The sequence below is a fragment of the Lutjanus erythropterus genome, chromosome 9 (assembly GCF_056507025.1).
Source record: "Lutjanus erythropterus isolate fLutEry1 chromosome 9, fLutEry1.hap2, whole genome shotgun sequence".
NCBI classification, from domain to species: Eukaryota; Metazoa; Chordata; class Actinopteri; order Lutjaniformes; family Lutjanidae; genus Lutjanus; species Lutjanus erythropterus.
This window is the reverse complement of record NC_139325.1, coordinates 10168781-10187045: the sequence shown is the minus strand read 5'-3', so window position 1 is coordinate 10187045 and position 18265 is coordinate 10168781. Positions and strand designations below refer to the sequence as shown.

Sequence of the window (18265 nt, the reverse complement as noted above, 5' to 3'; positions counted from 1 at the left end):
GACTCAAGAGGAGGGGGCGGGGCGTGGTGAGAAATATCAATAAATTAATAAATAAATAAATAAATAAATGAAGAGGAGGATGTCAATCCGCTGAGAAGAGCACCGCCATCGGACGAGCCGGGCTGCAGCATCGCCGGGGCTTGGTAGGCTGACGGTGGGCCGAGAGAGCGTCCAGCAGGAGCCGGGGAGGAGGAGGAGGAGGAACAAACAGCTGCACTGGATGGTCGGTGGGGGGATGATGGTGATGCTCCCCTGCACGCCCCGCTGATACACAGGGACCAACGGAGTGCTGCTGGTGGAGGATTATCCGGGAGGCTGGAGGAAGGAAGACAGGGAGGGGGGGAGGCAGCGACGAGCATCATCCAGAGAGGAACGTTTTGTCAGACAAATACCGCGGAACAGTAAGAAAATAAGAGGAAAAACCAAAATTATGACCTGGAAGAGGATTTTGTGGGGTTAAAAATCTAATAGACCATCTTTCACATCGGATAGTTCGTCCCCAGGGAGGAAAGTCAGTTCATGATTGTTCCAGAAACGCGTGCAGAGCCAACACAGCTGAGTGGGAATTGCAGTTTTTCAATTCTGTAGAAGTGTCCCACTATTTCTCTTCTACTGATGTGTTTCTGTGGTGCCTTCGAGGGCAGCTGGGATTATTGAGGCCGGTGGTTGTATTTCGGTGCGTGTGTGTGTGTGTGTGTGTGTGTGTGTTTGGGGGGCGGGGGGGGTAGGACCATATTGGACGCTTGGTAGTCGAGGTTGAGCTCCACAGAGAGAAGATGTCGGGTCAGACGCTGACGGACCGCATCGCCGCGGCGCAGTACAGCCTGACGGGCTCCGAGGTGTCCCGAGCAGTTTGTAAAGCCACCACACACGAACAGACGGCTCCAAAGAAAAAGCACATGGAATGTGAGTAATCTATCTATCTATCTATCTATCTATCTATCTATCTATCTATCTATCTATTCATACCAAATGTGTCCTTTCAACCCTCCATCCATCCTCTTTACGCACAAGTAGGCCACGCACCAAAGCCGTGATGGTTGCCTCCCCCCATCCATCCCTCCAGTGTGTGTTAATAGGCTTCCTCAGCCACACTGTGTGATCACATGTTTATACAAACACACACACTTCATGCTTGAGGCATCTACTACTTTAATTTAGACTTTAATTGAACAAACTGAATCCATTGCCTAATTACAGCAGGACTTCTTCCCCCCCATTGTACCGGCCACATGAGCATTGGTGTAGTAAAAGAGAGAAGCCACACTTGCTGTAAACCAGATACGTAAGTCCTACAGTCTTAGAAATGAGGGATCCAAAAGGGTTCCTCTTGAAGGACTGACGTTTTGCTTCTGAATAACCGTTTTCATCCAGGAAACTGGTTGGAAGGAATTTGTCAAGAGTGTTTTTCACATTACATATTCTTTGCCCAGGGCTATCCTTAGCCCCCTTTCACACACACGGGTTAAGCTAAGCCCAGGACTATATGATTCACACTGCACTTTTACTAGCCCTGGGTTAAATATCCACTGGTACATTAACTAATGTGAAAATTCTAAAATGTTCTGTGTAGGGCTGCAACCAAAGATTAACTTCATAGTCGATTAATCTATCAGTTATTTTCACAATCAATCAATTAGGCCTAATTGTTTAGACCATAACATGTCAGAAAATGGTGAGAAATTTTGATCAGTGGTCAATTTTTTTGATTGAACCGGCACATGAACGACACTCCCATCACCCTCCCTAGCGACTCTCTCAGTCAAAATCAGTCCAGCAGTTCACTTCAGCTCACTTCAGTTCCAACAACCCGGCACAAAAGAAAAAAAATACCATCCTGTCACTGTCCTCTGGTTCTGGTGGCTCAAACATGTCTGGACATGTCCAATAACGCTGCTAGAGTGAGTGTGCATGTTTCAGGTCGCAGTGGTGTTTGACACTGAGACAGTGGAGTGGACACACTCCCAGCCTTTCAGAGTAAAGACAGAGTTCTGGATAGACCTCCAGAGAGGCCTCTGGGTGGAACCATTACACTACATAAGGATTCTCTATAGAACCTCTCATAGGAGGTTCTGGATGAAACCTTTCATAGATTGTTCTAAATAGAAACATTTATGTTGGGATTTAGGTAGAACTCTAGAAGGGTTCCAAGTAGAGTCCTAGCAGGAACCAAAAAAGGGTTCCCCTATAGGAGCAAGCCAAAGAACCCTTCATGTTTGTACTGAGTGTCTTTATTTCTGCCGGTGTACTTACTGGTGATGGACTTCCCCATTTGGTCCACTCTTGTCTGGTCAATGCATAATTTAACAGGTCATAATTGAGTTGAAAAGTTGTGTTGTAACTGTTACTGTAAACACAAAGGCCTTTGCCCCCTGGGCCTCTCGTTCCCTGTGGTGAGCAAAACTGTGTGTGACGCTGCCAGCATATATCATATATATATCACATATATTAGTACAAACAAGGGAGGTAAAAGATGGAGTTAGGGTGCCAATTCAATTTCAGATGCTCACAAGAAATGTCAGGAAGGCCCATCAATTATTAGGAAAGGACTTATTGCATATACAGTATAAACCTGAGTTCTGTAATAGAACTTTTCCTCAGCCATAGTGATATGAAATAGCATTGTAAACACAGGTGTTACCAATAATACTAATTAAGGTGCCATTTAATGTAGTAGAACCTTTCCAGTGAGCCAACATGCACAACAGCAGCACACTGACTCCGTCTGACCTGAATGGAATGAAACCTTAATTAGTATCATTGGTAACACCTGTGTTTATCCTACTGTTTCATGTCAAAATGGCTGCTTCGGTAAAGGTCACTTTCATATTACAGTCATTATCTCCAGTGAACAACAACATCCATACATGAAGCTGATTCAAATGTGAGAGGAATGATGCACAAACCCGCAAATTATGACAGTGGACATGTGGGAAGTGATCTCAGGCAACGGGAACAGTTGGCCTCCGCAGTGTCTGGATGCTGCGTCCCTCGAAATGATACAATATTTAGGGTTAAGGTTTTCTCATACCTCTTATGCAGCCGTGCCTAAACGTTTTAGTTGTTATGTTTAATGAAGTTGACCCTCTGCGCTCAATAGGGCCCCAGTTCATTGGATATTGATTTATATCTTGTAGGATAGATGTCCCTTCAAGGATCATTGCAAATCAGTCTGTGAAAGTCAGGCTAAAGGAGGCTAATGATTGGTCATCAACATTTGAAAGTCCAGTTAACCACTGGTTACACTTGGTGCCATCAAACTGATCTTTTTGGAGTTGATATCTGTTTGTTCTGGCCAAGAAAGAACATCCACGTATGGTACAAAATTCAAGGATAGTACAACAGGGACATTTTTGAGAATTTAAACTCATGCAATACCTAACAATAACATGTAGATTTTAACAAATACACTTCTGCACCACATGATGAGAGTCACACCCTTACGATTTCTTTTGTATAAGATTTGAAGATATGGCACTAAGTTCAAGTTGGCAAACTCGGACCCAGAGGGAATGATCAATCCACCCTTCTGTTTGTGTCTAGACCAAAAAAAATAATCAAACTGAATGATGAACTGTGTTAAATCATCACACAACAAAGTGGGAAGCTCGCCCACTTGCCAATGTTTGTGTCAGCACTTTGTTGTTGTGGTGAGTGCAGAGGAAGTACTGCCCTCCATATATTGCGAACCCACTCACCTACAAAAAAAGGAAAATAGAGTTAAACTTTGCATAAGTGCTACTCAAATAACTGATACTGTAATTATACATGTATAATACATGTATCCACTGCACAACTGAACCAATTTTAACTCAATATCATCCGCTATTATAGGATTCTTGTTGCTTTACTAACGTATTGAATATCTTTCACACTGAAAGCAAGAATATATAACCTTCACATGACGAAATATCTTCCACGTTCTAATAAAATCTTGGATTTATGATCAAAAAGACACATTCTTTCTCATTTTCTTAATTTTAGGTGTTGTGTGTTTTAAGCTTTACTTGGTCTGGGATGACTAGTAGCTTATGGCTGCTAATGCTGGCTAAAACAAGCAAACTTTACAGTTGTGTATTTGATTAATAAGTCAGTTTGTTAATTTGAGACAGGATGGGCGGGACATAACACTGGGAGGAATTTGAATTGAATGTTAAAAAGGTGGTGGCTCATAAGCTGACGTACCATGCTTGTTACATTGCTAGCTAGCTGACAAATTAATCTTAGTTCTGTGGCGTTAAAATCTGTGTAAAGCAATATAAATGTGTCCTGTGGGGAGTCGCCCATTAGTTGGTTCGCTTGTGGCAGGTGGACGAAACAAATTGGTTTACTTACAAGCTCACTTGCATTGCTAATGCTAAATGCTAATGTGCTTTATGTGCTTACATAGTGTTAGGATATGTATGGCTCCTGTGTGTCATTGAGCCATCATTCCAGGTCCACCCAAAAAATCCTGAACACAGAAACCGTATAACTGTCTAACCTCATAATGTGAGTAGAAGAAAGTCTCTGATTTGTTTTTACCTTTACAAGATTGATTGATGGATCATGATATGATTGGTTAAAATTGGTTTGTTCAAGCCTATGTAAAGACATGATATTTTGTGACAGGAAGAAAAAATGATTGGATTTTGATATAAAAATATAAAGACATTGATTTCAAAACTTGTGTCTCTTTCCAAAAAGTATGACCAGGTTGTACAAGATAATCCACAGACCTTGTTGAGAGCAGTTTCATGTTGGAACTACTTTCTTTCTAGTGGAGAGAAACAGACACTGGTTTTGAATTTTTCAAATGTATTGTTTTTGGTGTTTTGAGCACCACAAGCTGAGTGCCATTTAGTCCCATTATATAGGAGAGAAGACAGACATTTCTATGGCTGATATCTCCAAAACTGTGAAACGCTCACCAAAAAAAATCTAGAAGAATAAATAACACCACAGGCCAGATGAAAAATATGTATTTTCAACTGTCCCTTTAAATCCGAGCACAATATGACCAAGAATGTGATCAATAAGGTTTAAAAAGGCATTTTTCACATCATCTACACTAAGTAATAAAATGCAAGAACACTTTGGATTAATTTAAATGTAAAATCCTTCAGGTTAAGCGGAGTAGAGGTCTGTTTGCTTACTTTAATGAGCCGCTTCATGAGTAAAGGCCTGGTGGAAATATGTGAAAGGTGAATTAACGTCACATCGGAGCAGCTGCCTCGAGGATATTGTCTGACATTATATCCAATTTCCTCCGCAGCTGACATTTATGTCCAGTTCTTTCCTTTTCTGTGACCAGTAGCAGAAATATTCAATGAAACCTGTTGCCATAGAAAAATGTCAGGATGCTCCGCCGCTGTACTAACCTGTTTCACGTAGAGGAGCCTGACATCCACCCCACCCTGCAAAAAAAGGAGCCATTAGCATCATCCATTTACAGCCATCTTACTAACCATAGATATTTTCTGAAATTTCTTGTATTCTACGGTATCCTTTTTGATACAACTGTATTACAAGTCATCATATTTTCTGCAACCAGTCCACTGACATAATCAGTCATCTTCATAATTAGCCTGCTGTTCCACTTCAGAGACCTTGCCATCATGCTGATGTGGTCTGTCACGAATATGTGTAATCTGCATTTAGTATTTTTAGCTCCTGGACATTCTGACTATTACTGACATAATTTACATATTTTAATTATATTAAGATGTTGGTAAGATATTGTTGATTGTCCTCTTACATATTAAATTCTCCTTTCATTCTATGTGATCCAGGTTTCTGGCTGTAATTTGACGAGAGCTGCTCCTTACATTCAGGCTGTGACAGTTACAGATCAATTAAGATACATCTTATCTTGCTTTTTTGTCGCTCTCCAAGAAAGCTCCACTGATTGGTTGCGATGTCCATTAAATATCACTCTGATCAGCTTTATCAGCAGTATAAAACATGCAGTCATCTTTTTCTGCAACACTACGACGATTACATCATTCATTTGTTCTATTAAATCCAGGCGAGACTCGACGGATATGTGTCCGTGATCTAAAAATAACCTCTTATGGATTGTTCCACTGGTCTGTTGCTCAGCTGATCCAGTTCGAGGGACATCCAGAGAGCAGCAGAGCAGTAAGCTCCTCACGCTGTGACCCCAAAGCTCCCAGACAAAGAAAAACAGAGAAAATGAGAAATCATAGAGCTTTTAGCCTGAGTTAGACCCTTCAGGCTCTTCATGGATCAAAGGCACCACAAATAGATAATGTTATAAAAGTCTGGGATGCTGAAACAGACATTTCCTTTTTTGTTTTGTTAAGGCTGATATCTCTTTTGCAATCTTTCTGGCAACTCTTAGTCAGGTTAGTTTCTTTTATCCTCCAAAATTAACTGTAAAGCAGTGAGATGCTGTTTCCTTAAGGTGCAATATACGGGAATGTGACAAAATGGTTTGTGTGTTCAGACCACAAACTGCTGACTCTATGGAAAAGTAAAGGCTAGAAGAATAAAGTAATCCCAGCAATATAGCACAATGGTAGATATGTGTCTGAGTTTGGCGCGACACATTTGCCATTTATCTTAAGAGCCTGACAGATGACTGTGATACAGATCAGAAGTCCTCTAAACTCGTAAAAGATTAGAGCTCAGGCGGCAGCAGCACAGATTGCCTGACACCCCACACGGCCTGAGTGTGTCTTACAGAAAGGTCCTGATGTCTCTGAGCTGCACTGGCTGCGTGTGTGTGCCTTGTAAGTTTGTGGGTGCATGGATGCACAACTTAACACACACACACACAGAGTTGCATGTAAGCCACGTGCTGTTGGCAACATCCCAGAAAAAAAATACTTGAGTGAGGATCCAACTGAGCGTCTTTTTTTCTGGAGAGGAGCAGGGTGGTGCTGAGGAGGAGGTGCAGCTGTGACTCAACTTCCTGAATGAGCTGAAGTTTTTAAGACATCAGGATAATTACTGTGAACAAAGAAGACCATGGCTAAGACTGGCAGTCTGAAAGCTTAATGTGTGTATGTGTGTGTGTGTGTGTGTGTAGTAACCTTTTCCTGTTTTGTGCCATAAAAGCATTTTGCTATAAATTAAATGAATCCTGCAGAGTTTTAGTAGCATTTTTTGAATCCTGTATGAAATGAAAAATCAGCATTGTGTTAAGTAAAGTTTTAAGTAGGACTGCAAATTGCAGAACTAGAACCAAATCACAATTTTTTGAAAAAGGAAAAAATGTTAGAAAACAGCATTATAATGAGGTACCTGACCCTGACCAAAAACTTTTGTTCCACGAATGAAAGAAAACAAGTTTGTTTGCTACAGACCCAAAGAAATATCACATCATCACAATGCTCATAGTTATTTTCTCAGTAAAAATGAAAATTGTAATGCAAAAATGATCTTTTCCATTGGATTTCATACAGCAATTGCAATTACTGTCAGAGTAATCGTAAAATGCCTTTGTTACCATATAAGACCTATTCTCTTGTGTAAGTATGAGGATGTGTTTTACGAGCATGCAGGCAGCACATCAGGCATTTCTGCTGTTGTTTTGATGCTGCTGCACTGATCACAGTGGAACAGTTGTTGGCGGTAATGCACCAACAAAGGCAGTGAAGAAGAAGACTGATTAGCAAAAATCTATTTAAACAATGCAGGATTTACGAAATAAAAAAAACCCAACTGATTTCTATGCACCAAAGAAACAATGAATATAAACTTAACTGTTGTTTGCTCACATGAAAGCAGATGGGAAAAGTTGGCTTTCAGGACTTTACTGTTTGGCAGAAACCTTTCTGCCAGAAAGCCTTTCCAACGCATGGTTAACTATTTTAATCCAACATTTTCCTAAACCAAACCAAATATTTTTGTTGCTTATAAGTTTAGTTGCTTAAACCAAACCAAACAGCAACAAAAAAAGAAAACAATTTTGTTTTTTTCATTGTAGATAATAAATGAATAAAATAAGTCAACAATAAACTTCACATGGAAGTTTCACCCCAGTCTTCTGGTTGGAAGTCTTATACTTAACCCATTCATAAACCACTATCTACTCCTGGTGCGGACTCACTCTTAATACTACGTCATCTGACTTCCTAAAACCTTTCTCCCACAAAGGGCTTTCTGGCAGAAGGTTTTCTGGGCTTTCTGACAGAAAATCCTGAAATATGATCATATATTAAAATAGCAGATATAGCAGATTCCAGCTAGTTTAAACTCCTAGTCTTGCAACAACTGCTTGCAACCCATAACTTCAGCAGGTGCCAAAGACATTCATGTGAATAGTACTTGCACCCTACTGTAATCTTGGCAGCTGAAACGGTTGAGAGAATTGAGAATTATATGGGCCACTTTAAATTTGGGTTATTCAGGAAACGTGAAAATCTTTCCCTTTTCTAACTCAAGTTGGCTTTTGATTGTCTTGGTGCAGTAGTGTGACCATCTGGCACGCTGGCAGGCAGACGACTCAGGGGTTCAAGATGGAGTGAGGGTTGGCACACGCAAGCCAGTGTTCACTGACTGATTTAGTGATGCCACCATATTTCATACTAGCCTAATTGTCCCACTCAGCTACCACTCACTCCATCAGGGCTGTGTTTAGGACATTGCAGTGGTTCTGTCTATATGGATTGATTGGACTAGGTTCATTACATAACATCTGGCAAATGCATGAATTAAACTGTCAATTAACTGCCTGGTACACACTTTTTCCACCTCATACTGCTGCTGTTGCAGGACAGCGAAGCTCTTCGCTGCTTGATTTCTAAGCTGAAGCAGCAGCTGCCAAATGATTACTTTCGTCCAAGGGCCCATTTTGATATTACTGCCATCGTGAAGTAATTGAATGTGCGACAACCGAGGGGCTTACAAAGAATACTTGAAGGCAGCATTTTTCTGATTGGTCAGGATGACATCTGAGCTGCTTCTCGGTGTGAACCCATAGGCCCAGAGAGCATGGATCAGAGGACATGCAGGGTATCTGCAGCCCAGAGGGAGACAGCTAGAGAACTGGTGTAACAGGGTTTGAATGTCTGCCAAATGAAGATGGCTCTGTTTCCAAAGACAGGCCCCACCACTCCTGCTGCTCCTAATAGCCTCCATCTTTATCTGCTGCTACTCATGTTGCCCTAACCTCCTAATGCTCCCGCTATTAAGCAAGTTAGGACAGTTTTATAGCCTGAAAGTTATGTTTTGGAAAATGTATGCCATAATTTCCCTTCTCTCACTGTTGCGTCTCACTCTTTGCATCCACGCAGCGTTTAAACCGAGACAATGTTTATCATAATGACCTTGGTTCTCATCAAGCGCCACGACTGTCTATGGTTGCTGCAATAATTATCTCTAGCTCTACTGCCGCTCTAAATCTAGTCACTCCAATTAACAGGTTTTTTAACACAGTGATGCGATTATGCTCCGCTCAGAGCAAATGCAGATACATGACCTGCTGTGTGTGTGTGTGTGTTTTAGGGGAGGGTGGGGAGGAGGCAGGAGGGTGAACGGTGAGAAACATAAACAGCGTGCTGAGTTCCCTTTGGCTGCTGAGGTGCTGTTACCACAACATGAGTCACCATCAATGTGTTAGCACATTTGAGAGGCAGACTGGCTCCATGAAATAGGGGGAAGGGAGGAGAGGGTGAGAAGTGGGGGTTGCCATGATGGTCTGTAAAGTCTCACATGTGTCATTTTACACAGCCTCTATCTGATATTTTTATTTTTATACAGTAATAACTTACTCCTGCACAGGTTGCATTCAGATATATTGACATTCGTTAGCTTAGCATAATGACTGGAAAACAGCTAGCCTGGCTATATCCAAAGGCAAAAAAGATGTGTCTACAGCACCTCTAAAGTTCAGTAATCACCACATTATATCCACTTTGTTTAATCTGTACAAAAAATCAAAGTCGGGGTGACCAGACGTCTTGATTATTTTCAAGCAGGATGTCCCAAGTCCCCACATCTTTCACTCAGAAATCGTGTCAGTTTTCACAATCAGAATAATAATGTTATTGTTTTCAGCGCTTGAATAGATCTTCATCATCTTCTGTCTTATTCTTTATTACCAAAGTATCCCAATATCAAAATAGAAGTTATGCACTGAATTCAACACCGATTTGCCTCTATGTATTTCAATCAGGCTGTTAATGTCAAGCCTGCTGCTTGCTTATGAGAGTGTGGCTCTTTGTGAGCGGACCTGTCAGTGTGCTAACAGTTAGCTGTCAAGCAGAAGAAAAAGAGAGAGGTGGTCTTTTCTAAAGAGCCCCAGGAGGCTTACTCCTTCCTTCATAAAGCAGCCTACCTGACAAGAAAAATGCTGCGTTGGTGGCGTCTATAGTGTCGAAAGGTGTTCTCGGCAAGTATGCGAAGGGCTAACTTTTATTACTTTTGGGTAGATCCATGCTCGCTGTTGTTCCTGCTTGTCTATACATCAAGCTAAGCTAGTGCTCTGTTGGTTGTAGCTATAATGTATTTAATGGACAACTATGACAGCGGTGTCAATCTTTTTTTTGAAATACCATATTGTCCAAAAGGTCAAACTATGCTTTTTAATTCTTGAAACAGTATCACAGCTGAACAGTCTAATCCTTTTGAACACCTGGCTTACAGCTGCAGTATCTGTTACCACTGGAAATATCAACTATTAAAGAAACACAGGCTATTGCAATTAAAGAATATATTTTTTTCATTAACTGTCTTTAAGATTATGTTTCTGCTTCAGGTATTAACCAGCCAGATGTGTAAAAAGGATTTCACGTCTCTTGGCAACAGTAGCTGAAATCGTCGTGTCCAATGGGCTGTCGGTCTGGAAATGCTGGCAGCAGAGCTTTCAAAATCGGGATTTAGACAGCTTGTCTTCACTCCTAGAACAAAATATTGTAAGTTGAAACAGTTTTCACAATGGCAGCAGAGGGGTGGCATGCCTGAAAAATGTCAGTAAAACTGATGCAATGTTAAGCACCTCCGCTTGCTGATCCAACGCTGTCAGCGTGGATGTCTTCACTGAACCTGCTGCTAGTTATTTTTTCATGCTGCTTCGGTTACAGTCTTGTAGAAATAGATTAAAGTGTTTTAAAAGACAGCAGGGTTGACAACTTGTACCATGTAGCATAAAATCCAGTCTCCAGAATTTTCATTATAACACCTTATTTCATTAATAAATATCTGAAGCACAACATCAGCGAAAAGCAATGTGTGTCTGCTGCAGGTATGACTATATTCTGAATCTTATAAATTTGCCAGCAACTGCTCTGGAAAAAATAGCCAGTGCGTGTAGTGCAGTGTCAGTATGAGTCATAAAGGATGCCTGTATGTATGAAGGAAAATATTCAAGAGCATCTTCCAGCTTTTCTGTTCCTTCAGTTTGTGCTCCCACCATACACTCTCAGAAATAACAGTTTGAAAATGGTCCTTCCTGAAGGGCTGGGTTCTACCCAGAATCATTTTCTTCTAGGAAAAAAAAGCAAAAAAAAAAAAAACTTTTTTGAAGAAAGGGTTCACCAAGGGTTCTTTGTAAGATTATGGGCTCCATCTGTGTTTGCACCAATTTTGAGTTTTTAATCAAGGATGTCATCAACAGAGAGAAAACCTTCTATTTTTTGGTTCCTCCTGGGAACCAACTCTCTGAACCAATTTATTTTTGGTGGAAATGCTGTGAACAATTCAAAATTAGGTGCTTTAATCGGCCAGTTCCATGTCGGCGGAGGAGGCTTATATAGGCCAGTTCAGTTTTCAAGATTCTTGGAACCTTCATGCTATCTAGTGAACCAGCTCACGTTTCCATCAGTCTTGAACGAAACCATTTTAACCAAGGATGTCATCAACATGCACATGTTGCACAATGCACAGCGATCTGTTGAATATAGCACGGCCACTTTTTTTGGGTGCCGAACCAATTTATTTTTGGTGGAACTGCTCTGAACAGTTCAAAATTTGAAGCTTGAACCAGGACGGGGGCGTGTCCATCTTGGTGGAAGAGGCCTGTTAGGGGGTTGTGGGTGGAAACTTTAACAGATTGGTCAAGGTTGTACCCCCTGAAAGGCCATTTATAAAGGGTTCTACCAGGAACCAAAAAGAGTTCTCCTGGGGGAACAACCTGAAGAACCCTTTATGCTTCTAAGAGAGTTTATTTCCCATCGTCTGTCTCTCCCACTCTATCTTTTCACCAGTGCACCCACTCTGTGCTTCTCTCTCCTCTCTAATGATTCTGTGCAGCGATAGTCTAATAGTGAGTTGCAGTGAACAGAGGAATGTAAAAAGGATCTTGGTAAGAGGGCCCAGCATGTACTGCAGTGCTGATCTCACAGCGGGTATCCTTGCAAGCCCCAGAATGCCTTTCTAATGTCAAACACAGAGTGGGAGGTGGACTCCCCTACCAACAGTGTGTGTCCAGATTAATGAGCTGGGACCAGGATCCCCCATACAGCTGCTATCAGGCCATTATCCTCTCTAAATCTGAACAGCCATTTCAAATTGATTTGCCTCTCCTTCCTTAATACCTCCCACCTCTTCGCATGCCTCTCAGGCCTTTTTTCTGATGTTCTTTGGAGGTCACAATGCCCTTGAGCCTGCTAGTTTGAGGATAAAAGCATAAATATTACAGTTGTAGCCTTTCTGTGGGGGATATATTGAACTTAAATTGGGTGAATGTACACACAGAGGCCTGCTTTACCCAGAATAGCTGGAAGGTAAACAGTCTTTTGTACAGTAGGTTATGTAGGTAAGCAGCAGCAGCCTCTCCAGCAGCTCAAACATTAAAGGGCCATGTCTCTATACCCAGGCTGCATATCAATAATGCAGGAAGGCTTGGGTTTCCTGCTGTTTTATTACCCTGTCTGAATGCTGAGTTCTGCCTCAGGACCCGACTTTGCAATAAAAAAAAAAAGTGCCGTGCAAAAAGTTTCCCTCCACTGACTGAATCATAAGATACGAGGGACCCTGCGGAAACATTTAGACAGTTTCACAAACTTTACAATAGTTCTGAAAGCTGTGCGACAGCCTTTCTGAGAAGGACTAATAATTTCCTTTAACTCTTGAAGTTACACAACATGATTCAGTAAGTTTTTCAAAGTGCCATACAAGCAGTGAGATGAACTTTTTGTGGACTATTCAACGATGTATTTAGATTTACATTGTAGGGTGTATGAGGTTGCAATATAACGGTATAATGGTATGCTATATAGGCCTCACTCTACTTACACACCTGATGATGGTTAGATGAATCATCAAGAGGCCTTTAGCAAATCACAGCTTCAAACATCCAGTGACAGGGGTTGGGAGGTTACGGTTAGCCCCCTCCAGGAGCTGTATTTTCAGTATTACAGATGCTACGCAGCACTGTGTCTCTGTGATCCTGTTGCTCCTCTGCGACTACATGTCGCTCGTTGTCACTTTGATCATGAAGGTGACACTACTCTATACAGCAGTGGTTCCCAAACTTTTTCCCTGGGGACCCACTTTTTAAAAATGACAAACCATCACGACCCAAGTCAAAATAATCCTTATCAATAAATGCTGGTTCATCTGAGTTCATTCATTCGTCATCGTCATACATCACCCTGTATCATCTTGAGTCTTAACTGAAAGCGTATACTCATGTTAAAACTTTAGAAATGAGAAATAAATTAATTCAAGCTGAGTTAAGAGGCCATCTCATTGTTTTTATTTCCTTATCAGGAAAACAACATAGGACGTTTTAGCCTACTTCATAAATGAGACAAAATAAGTGCATTCAGACTGAGTTAACATCCTCTTGATTTTTCCTCTCATCAGTAAAACAATAGACACATTTTAAATGCTTTATTAAAACTGTTCTGCAGACATAAATCTTTAATTTGCAGAATTTCCTCTGCAGTCTTGTATTTATTTGGGGAGCCAAATAAAAGAAAAATAAAAGACTAAATGGAGGGAGGGGCAGGACTGAGAGAAAAAGGCACAATTACAAATCCGTCTGGTACTTCAGAACCACAGACAGAACCGTGGATTTATCAACAGACAGCGGAGTTGTGCCTACTGATATTTCAGAGCCATGCTGAGGACCATAGATTCTAACTCGCACAGAGCTCAGTCAGATAAAGGATCAATTAGTCAGGCTGACATATTCAACTTAACAACACCTCTGCTACTAGTGGATGGGAAGGGGTGATGGCAGGTTAACAAGGGCGATGTAATTTGGTCATTTTGCTAAGATGGAGGAAGCCATATAGTCTCATCCTCCCTCGAATAGTTTACTGATTAGAAGTATGATAAGGAAAAATTTAGATCTGAGTGTGTGCTCTGTTTTGCTGCCTAGCTTATATATCTTGACTTAGAGAGAAAAGGCTTTAGGATGAGGGCTAACATGTGCAGTTAGTCACTGACATGACTTTGCTTTCGAAGTAACACTAGGTTGCTACTGTAGTAGGCCTAAGCTACTTAGCTGGGCATGCTAATGACTGCAGCTTACGTTAAAGAAATTAAATAGACTGTTTAATTAATTTCTTACACTTATACTCTCTTTTTTGGGAAAAATAGACACCATCCTCAAATCTCTTTGTATAAGCTATGGTGTATTGAGCTTACTGTGGCTGATATTACATGTGGAGAAATCTACTTATCATGCTGTTGAGCTATGACTGGACAATCACTGTTTTGGGGAATTATTCAGCGAATGGTCAGTTGGGTTTTAGCAAACATTTTATTTTTGTTTTCATGCAGCTTTCCTGTCCTGCATGCTCCTAAAACAAAATCCTAAGAAGCCTGCAGGTGCTCTCTGACACTTCAGACGTGAATGCACTGATTTTTTGCATAGTATCTGTTCCCCACAGTGTTAATGTGACATTGGTAGACATAAACAATCCCTGCTTTCAAGGAGAGACACCGGTGTAGACTCCCAGATGTTGACCTGCAGCAGAGCGGAGTGTTTGACTTCCTATATTATTTGATTGCTCACTCATACAAACAGTAAACGCCCCTCAGACTGTCTCAAGCTTTCTTCATCTCTACACCGCCAGTGTGCAGCTTTATATAATATTTAACTTTGTCAGTTGGTTTACAGGAGTTTATACCAATAACACCATCAGATCCTATGTTCACAGCTTGGTTTGGATGTTTTGAGTTGAAGTTGATCGGATTCCTATTGGGCAGAGGTGGCCAAAACCAGGCTCGGAAGTTAACTAAAGTGACAGCTTGCCATTTTAATCGTAGGAGTTAAATAGAGATGGGAATGGCCTTTATTGTACTGTACTACACCACCACAATTCTCAGAAACATATGACCTACATTCATCAGTAGGGAATGGTTGGTTTTAATAGTTCAATATCAGCCTTTTCTCTGTCAGAAAAAGAAGCCCAAAAATTCAGGAAAGGAATTCATCCCGGTTGCATTATTTGGTTCAGCATACAGGGTGGATTTCTGTCTCTGTCTCCTCCCTTGGAGCAGGAATGCACAAGCCACAGGCTAGGGATTTTCTATTCAGACAGGGGGAGGCACAAAGCCTCATGGGAGATGAACAGCTAATAAGGGCTGCGGGGATCTAGGGACGACAAAATGAATCCACACAGGAAGAGATGTTAGACTGGTGATGCTCAGGAAGAATAGCTGGGGCACGAGGCCGTGGGCAAGAACGACAATTAGAGTAATTAGAGAAAGATTGATCGGTCAGTACAGCTGACAGCAGCAGTTCTGCTCACCAGGAGAAAAGATGTTTCAAATGTCTGTTTGGGTGCTTTGTTGAGTGATGAGCGAGAACACATTCATTTTCCATTTTCTATTCAGTCACTGAATGATAGAACATGTTAAAGGTTTATGAGAGTGTTGTATGTATGACACACAGACGGTGTTACTGCTGTGGCACTGCTACTGCCAACTTACACTGAGACTGGAGAAGAGTTATAAAAAGAAGGAACGAAAGCAGTGTATTTGTTTCCCTCATCAAGAGAGAGAGGAAGGGAGAGAGAGAGAGAGAGAAGAGAGCTCACCAGAAAATACTGCCTTGACCCGATTTGTTCATGCGTGTGATGTATTCTACATATATTCTCATATTTATACCCTGAACTGTAGTGAAAGGTTTTGTGTTGCTGGTTTGATGTCGATATCAATAAATAATTTTTTGTTTTTGCAGAGAGCCACGCATGTTACATGGAAATAATAGACCACTGTATCCGCTGCTCACACAGGCTGTGTGGCTGTTCAGCCTGTTTATATAGTGGCTGAAATAAAATGCAAGGGATCCAGGGGGTTTATCAGCTGCTTCCCTGGTTATTGTTAATGATTGCTAAAAAATGGGGGGTGGGGGGGTTGACCTTTGTCCAGATTTTGAAAGAGGGGCATGCCACTGCTTTATGAAAATGATACATATATGACTGTGTAGCCTACATGTAGATGAATATTTTTTGTACGCAAAGAGATAAAACTTGAAAACACACTGGTGTGAATTAAGAGTAAAAGTCTATGTAAAGGAAAAAGGGAGTTTTTCATTTAAACACATTATACATAATATAACAGTTGCTGAAAACATGGGAAAACACTGACAAGTACAGTAAGTAGTACTGAATTGTGGAGTTCGACCAGTAAACTCTTGTTTACCTTTTCAGTCAGTTATGAATGTACCTTCAGCGACTCTCTCAGTCCAAATCAGCTCAGCAGTTCACTTCAGCTCACTTCAGTTCCAACAACCTGACACAGAAGAAAAAAAATACCATCCTGTCACCATCCTCTGGCTCTGGTGGCTCAAACATGTGAGGACATTTCCAATAAAGCCCTAGAAGGAGCATCCATTTTTCACAGAGGTGTTTGACACTGAGACAGCGGAGCGGACACACCCCCAGCATTTCAGAGCAGAGAAAACTGCTCATTTCATGATTTTAACACACTTGGCTGGGTGGTTAATAACACGTTTCTGTGATGTGACAAACTCAGAACACACATTTATTGTCGCTTTACATGACCTTTAAGCTCTCAAATTCCCAATAAAATCCACCATTTGTAGCATTTGTACTTATTGGTACGTTTGAAACTCTATCTTTGGAAAATATGAAGAGTTTGCGTGTGTGTTGTGCGTGGCTTGATATGCTTAAGTGTTCAGCAGTGCACATATGATTGGCAGTTCGCCTTCAGTTGTAGCCTACTCACACACAGTGGGTATGATATCAGTTACTGATGTGTTAGCCTGGTAAAATTAGAACAAAAGAATGTCCCATCTAGGCTTCTTTTAATATTATGAAAGCTGTTGTTCTTATTTGACACTGGACACGACACACTTAAGATATCATGTGCAGACTAAGTGAATGTGGGATTTTCTACCCATGATGAGCTGCATCACAGCAAACAAACCACAGCTCCACCAGTAGCTGAGTGAGATGTCGCTGAAAGCCGAAGCGTCTCTACGAAGACAGCCCCTCTATCTGTGTCCACCAGCAGTTGCATCAGCATTGTGTGGGATGCCAGCTTTTTCCTCAGATGTCACTTCCAGCCTCCACAGTGTCTGGATCCCATTGGCTTCCCCTTTGTATGGCTGCCACGCCACATTGGTGCTATGCTATGCTGGGACAGAGTGCATTCTGGGTTTTTTTTTTTTTTTCCTCCTCCTGTACGTTGCTTGGGGGTGAGAGGAGCTATAAATAAACGCTGTGCTTTCATGGTCCGTTAATGTGTAGCTCAACGATGCATCACTCATGCAGCATGGCTCTTACGTAGATACTGAATACACCAATTCTCATCTGTATGACTCACCTATTCAACAGATCTATACAAACTATGAGAATAGACAGAAATATTCACAGCATAGAGGGTATGTGGAAGGTGTTTTTATGAATTCAGTGTTGTAAGGTTAAGGCTGGTATGACTCACATATATCCGGCTTTGGCTTCATGACCCCTGTCAGTTTGCTGCTGTGTGAGGTTGCACCTCTGAAGACGATTTGAAAGGAATTTAACTGCATCCTTGATGCCACTGCAAATATGAGAGCCTGTTGCCTAGGTAACCTCCTTGGCATGTCCCCTTTTGGTGCTCATTGGTACATTTGTTAAAATCCATCTACGAAAATATGAGGAGGATGATGTGTCGTTCAGGCTTTCTGAACGCTTAAGCGTGTCCTGCGGTGCATGCATGCTTGGCAGTTTGCTTTCAGTTGTACTCACACACAGTAGCTTTGATATCACTTACAGTTATTGATATGGTAAAGCGTGCTGTCTGAAATGGGAGTGCTGTCAGTTGTGTGTTGGGTGTGGCAGACGCTGCAGGGCATCCTGCTGTGGGATTAAGTGACAGTTATGTGACACTGTGTGGGTCAATAGAGCACACC

The 18265-nt window shown here is 41.4% G+C and overlaps 1 protein-coding gene across 7 annotated transcripts in view; it reads left to right on the top strand.

The window, feature by feature from the left end:
• Positions 1-411: 411 nt before the first annotated feature.
• snap91a (synaptosome associated protein 91a) overlaps positions 412-18265 on the top strand; it is a 71618-nt gene continuing 53764 nt past the window's right edge. For all 7 annotated transcript variants that reach the window (XM_084726118.1, XM_084726113.1, XM_084726117.1 and 4 more), the window contains exon 1: positions 412-906. In XM_084726118.1, the coding sequence (XP_084582244.1) occupies positions 777-906 (130 nt within the window). In that variant the 5' untranslated portion in view covers positions 412-776. The remainder of the gene's footprint in view (positions 907-18265) is intronic.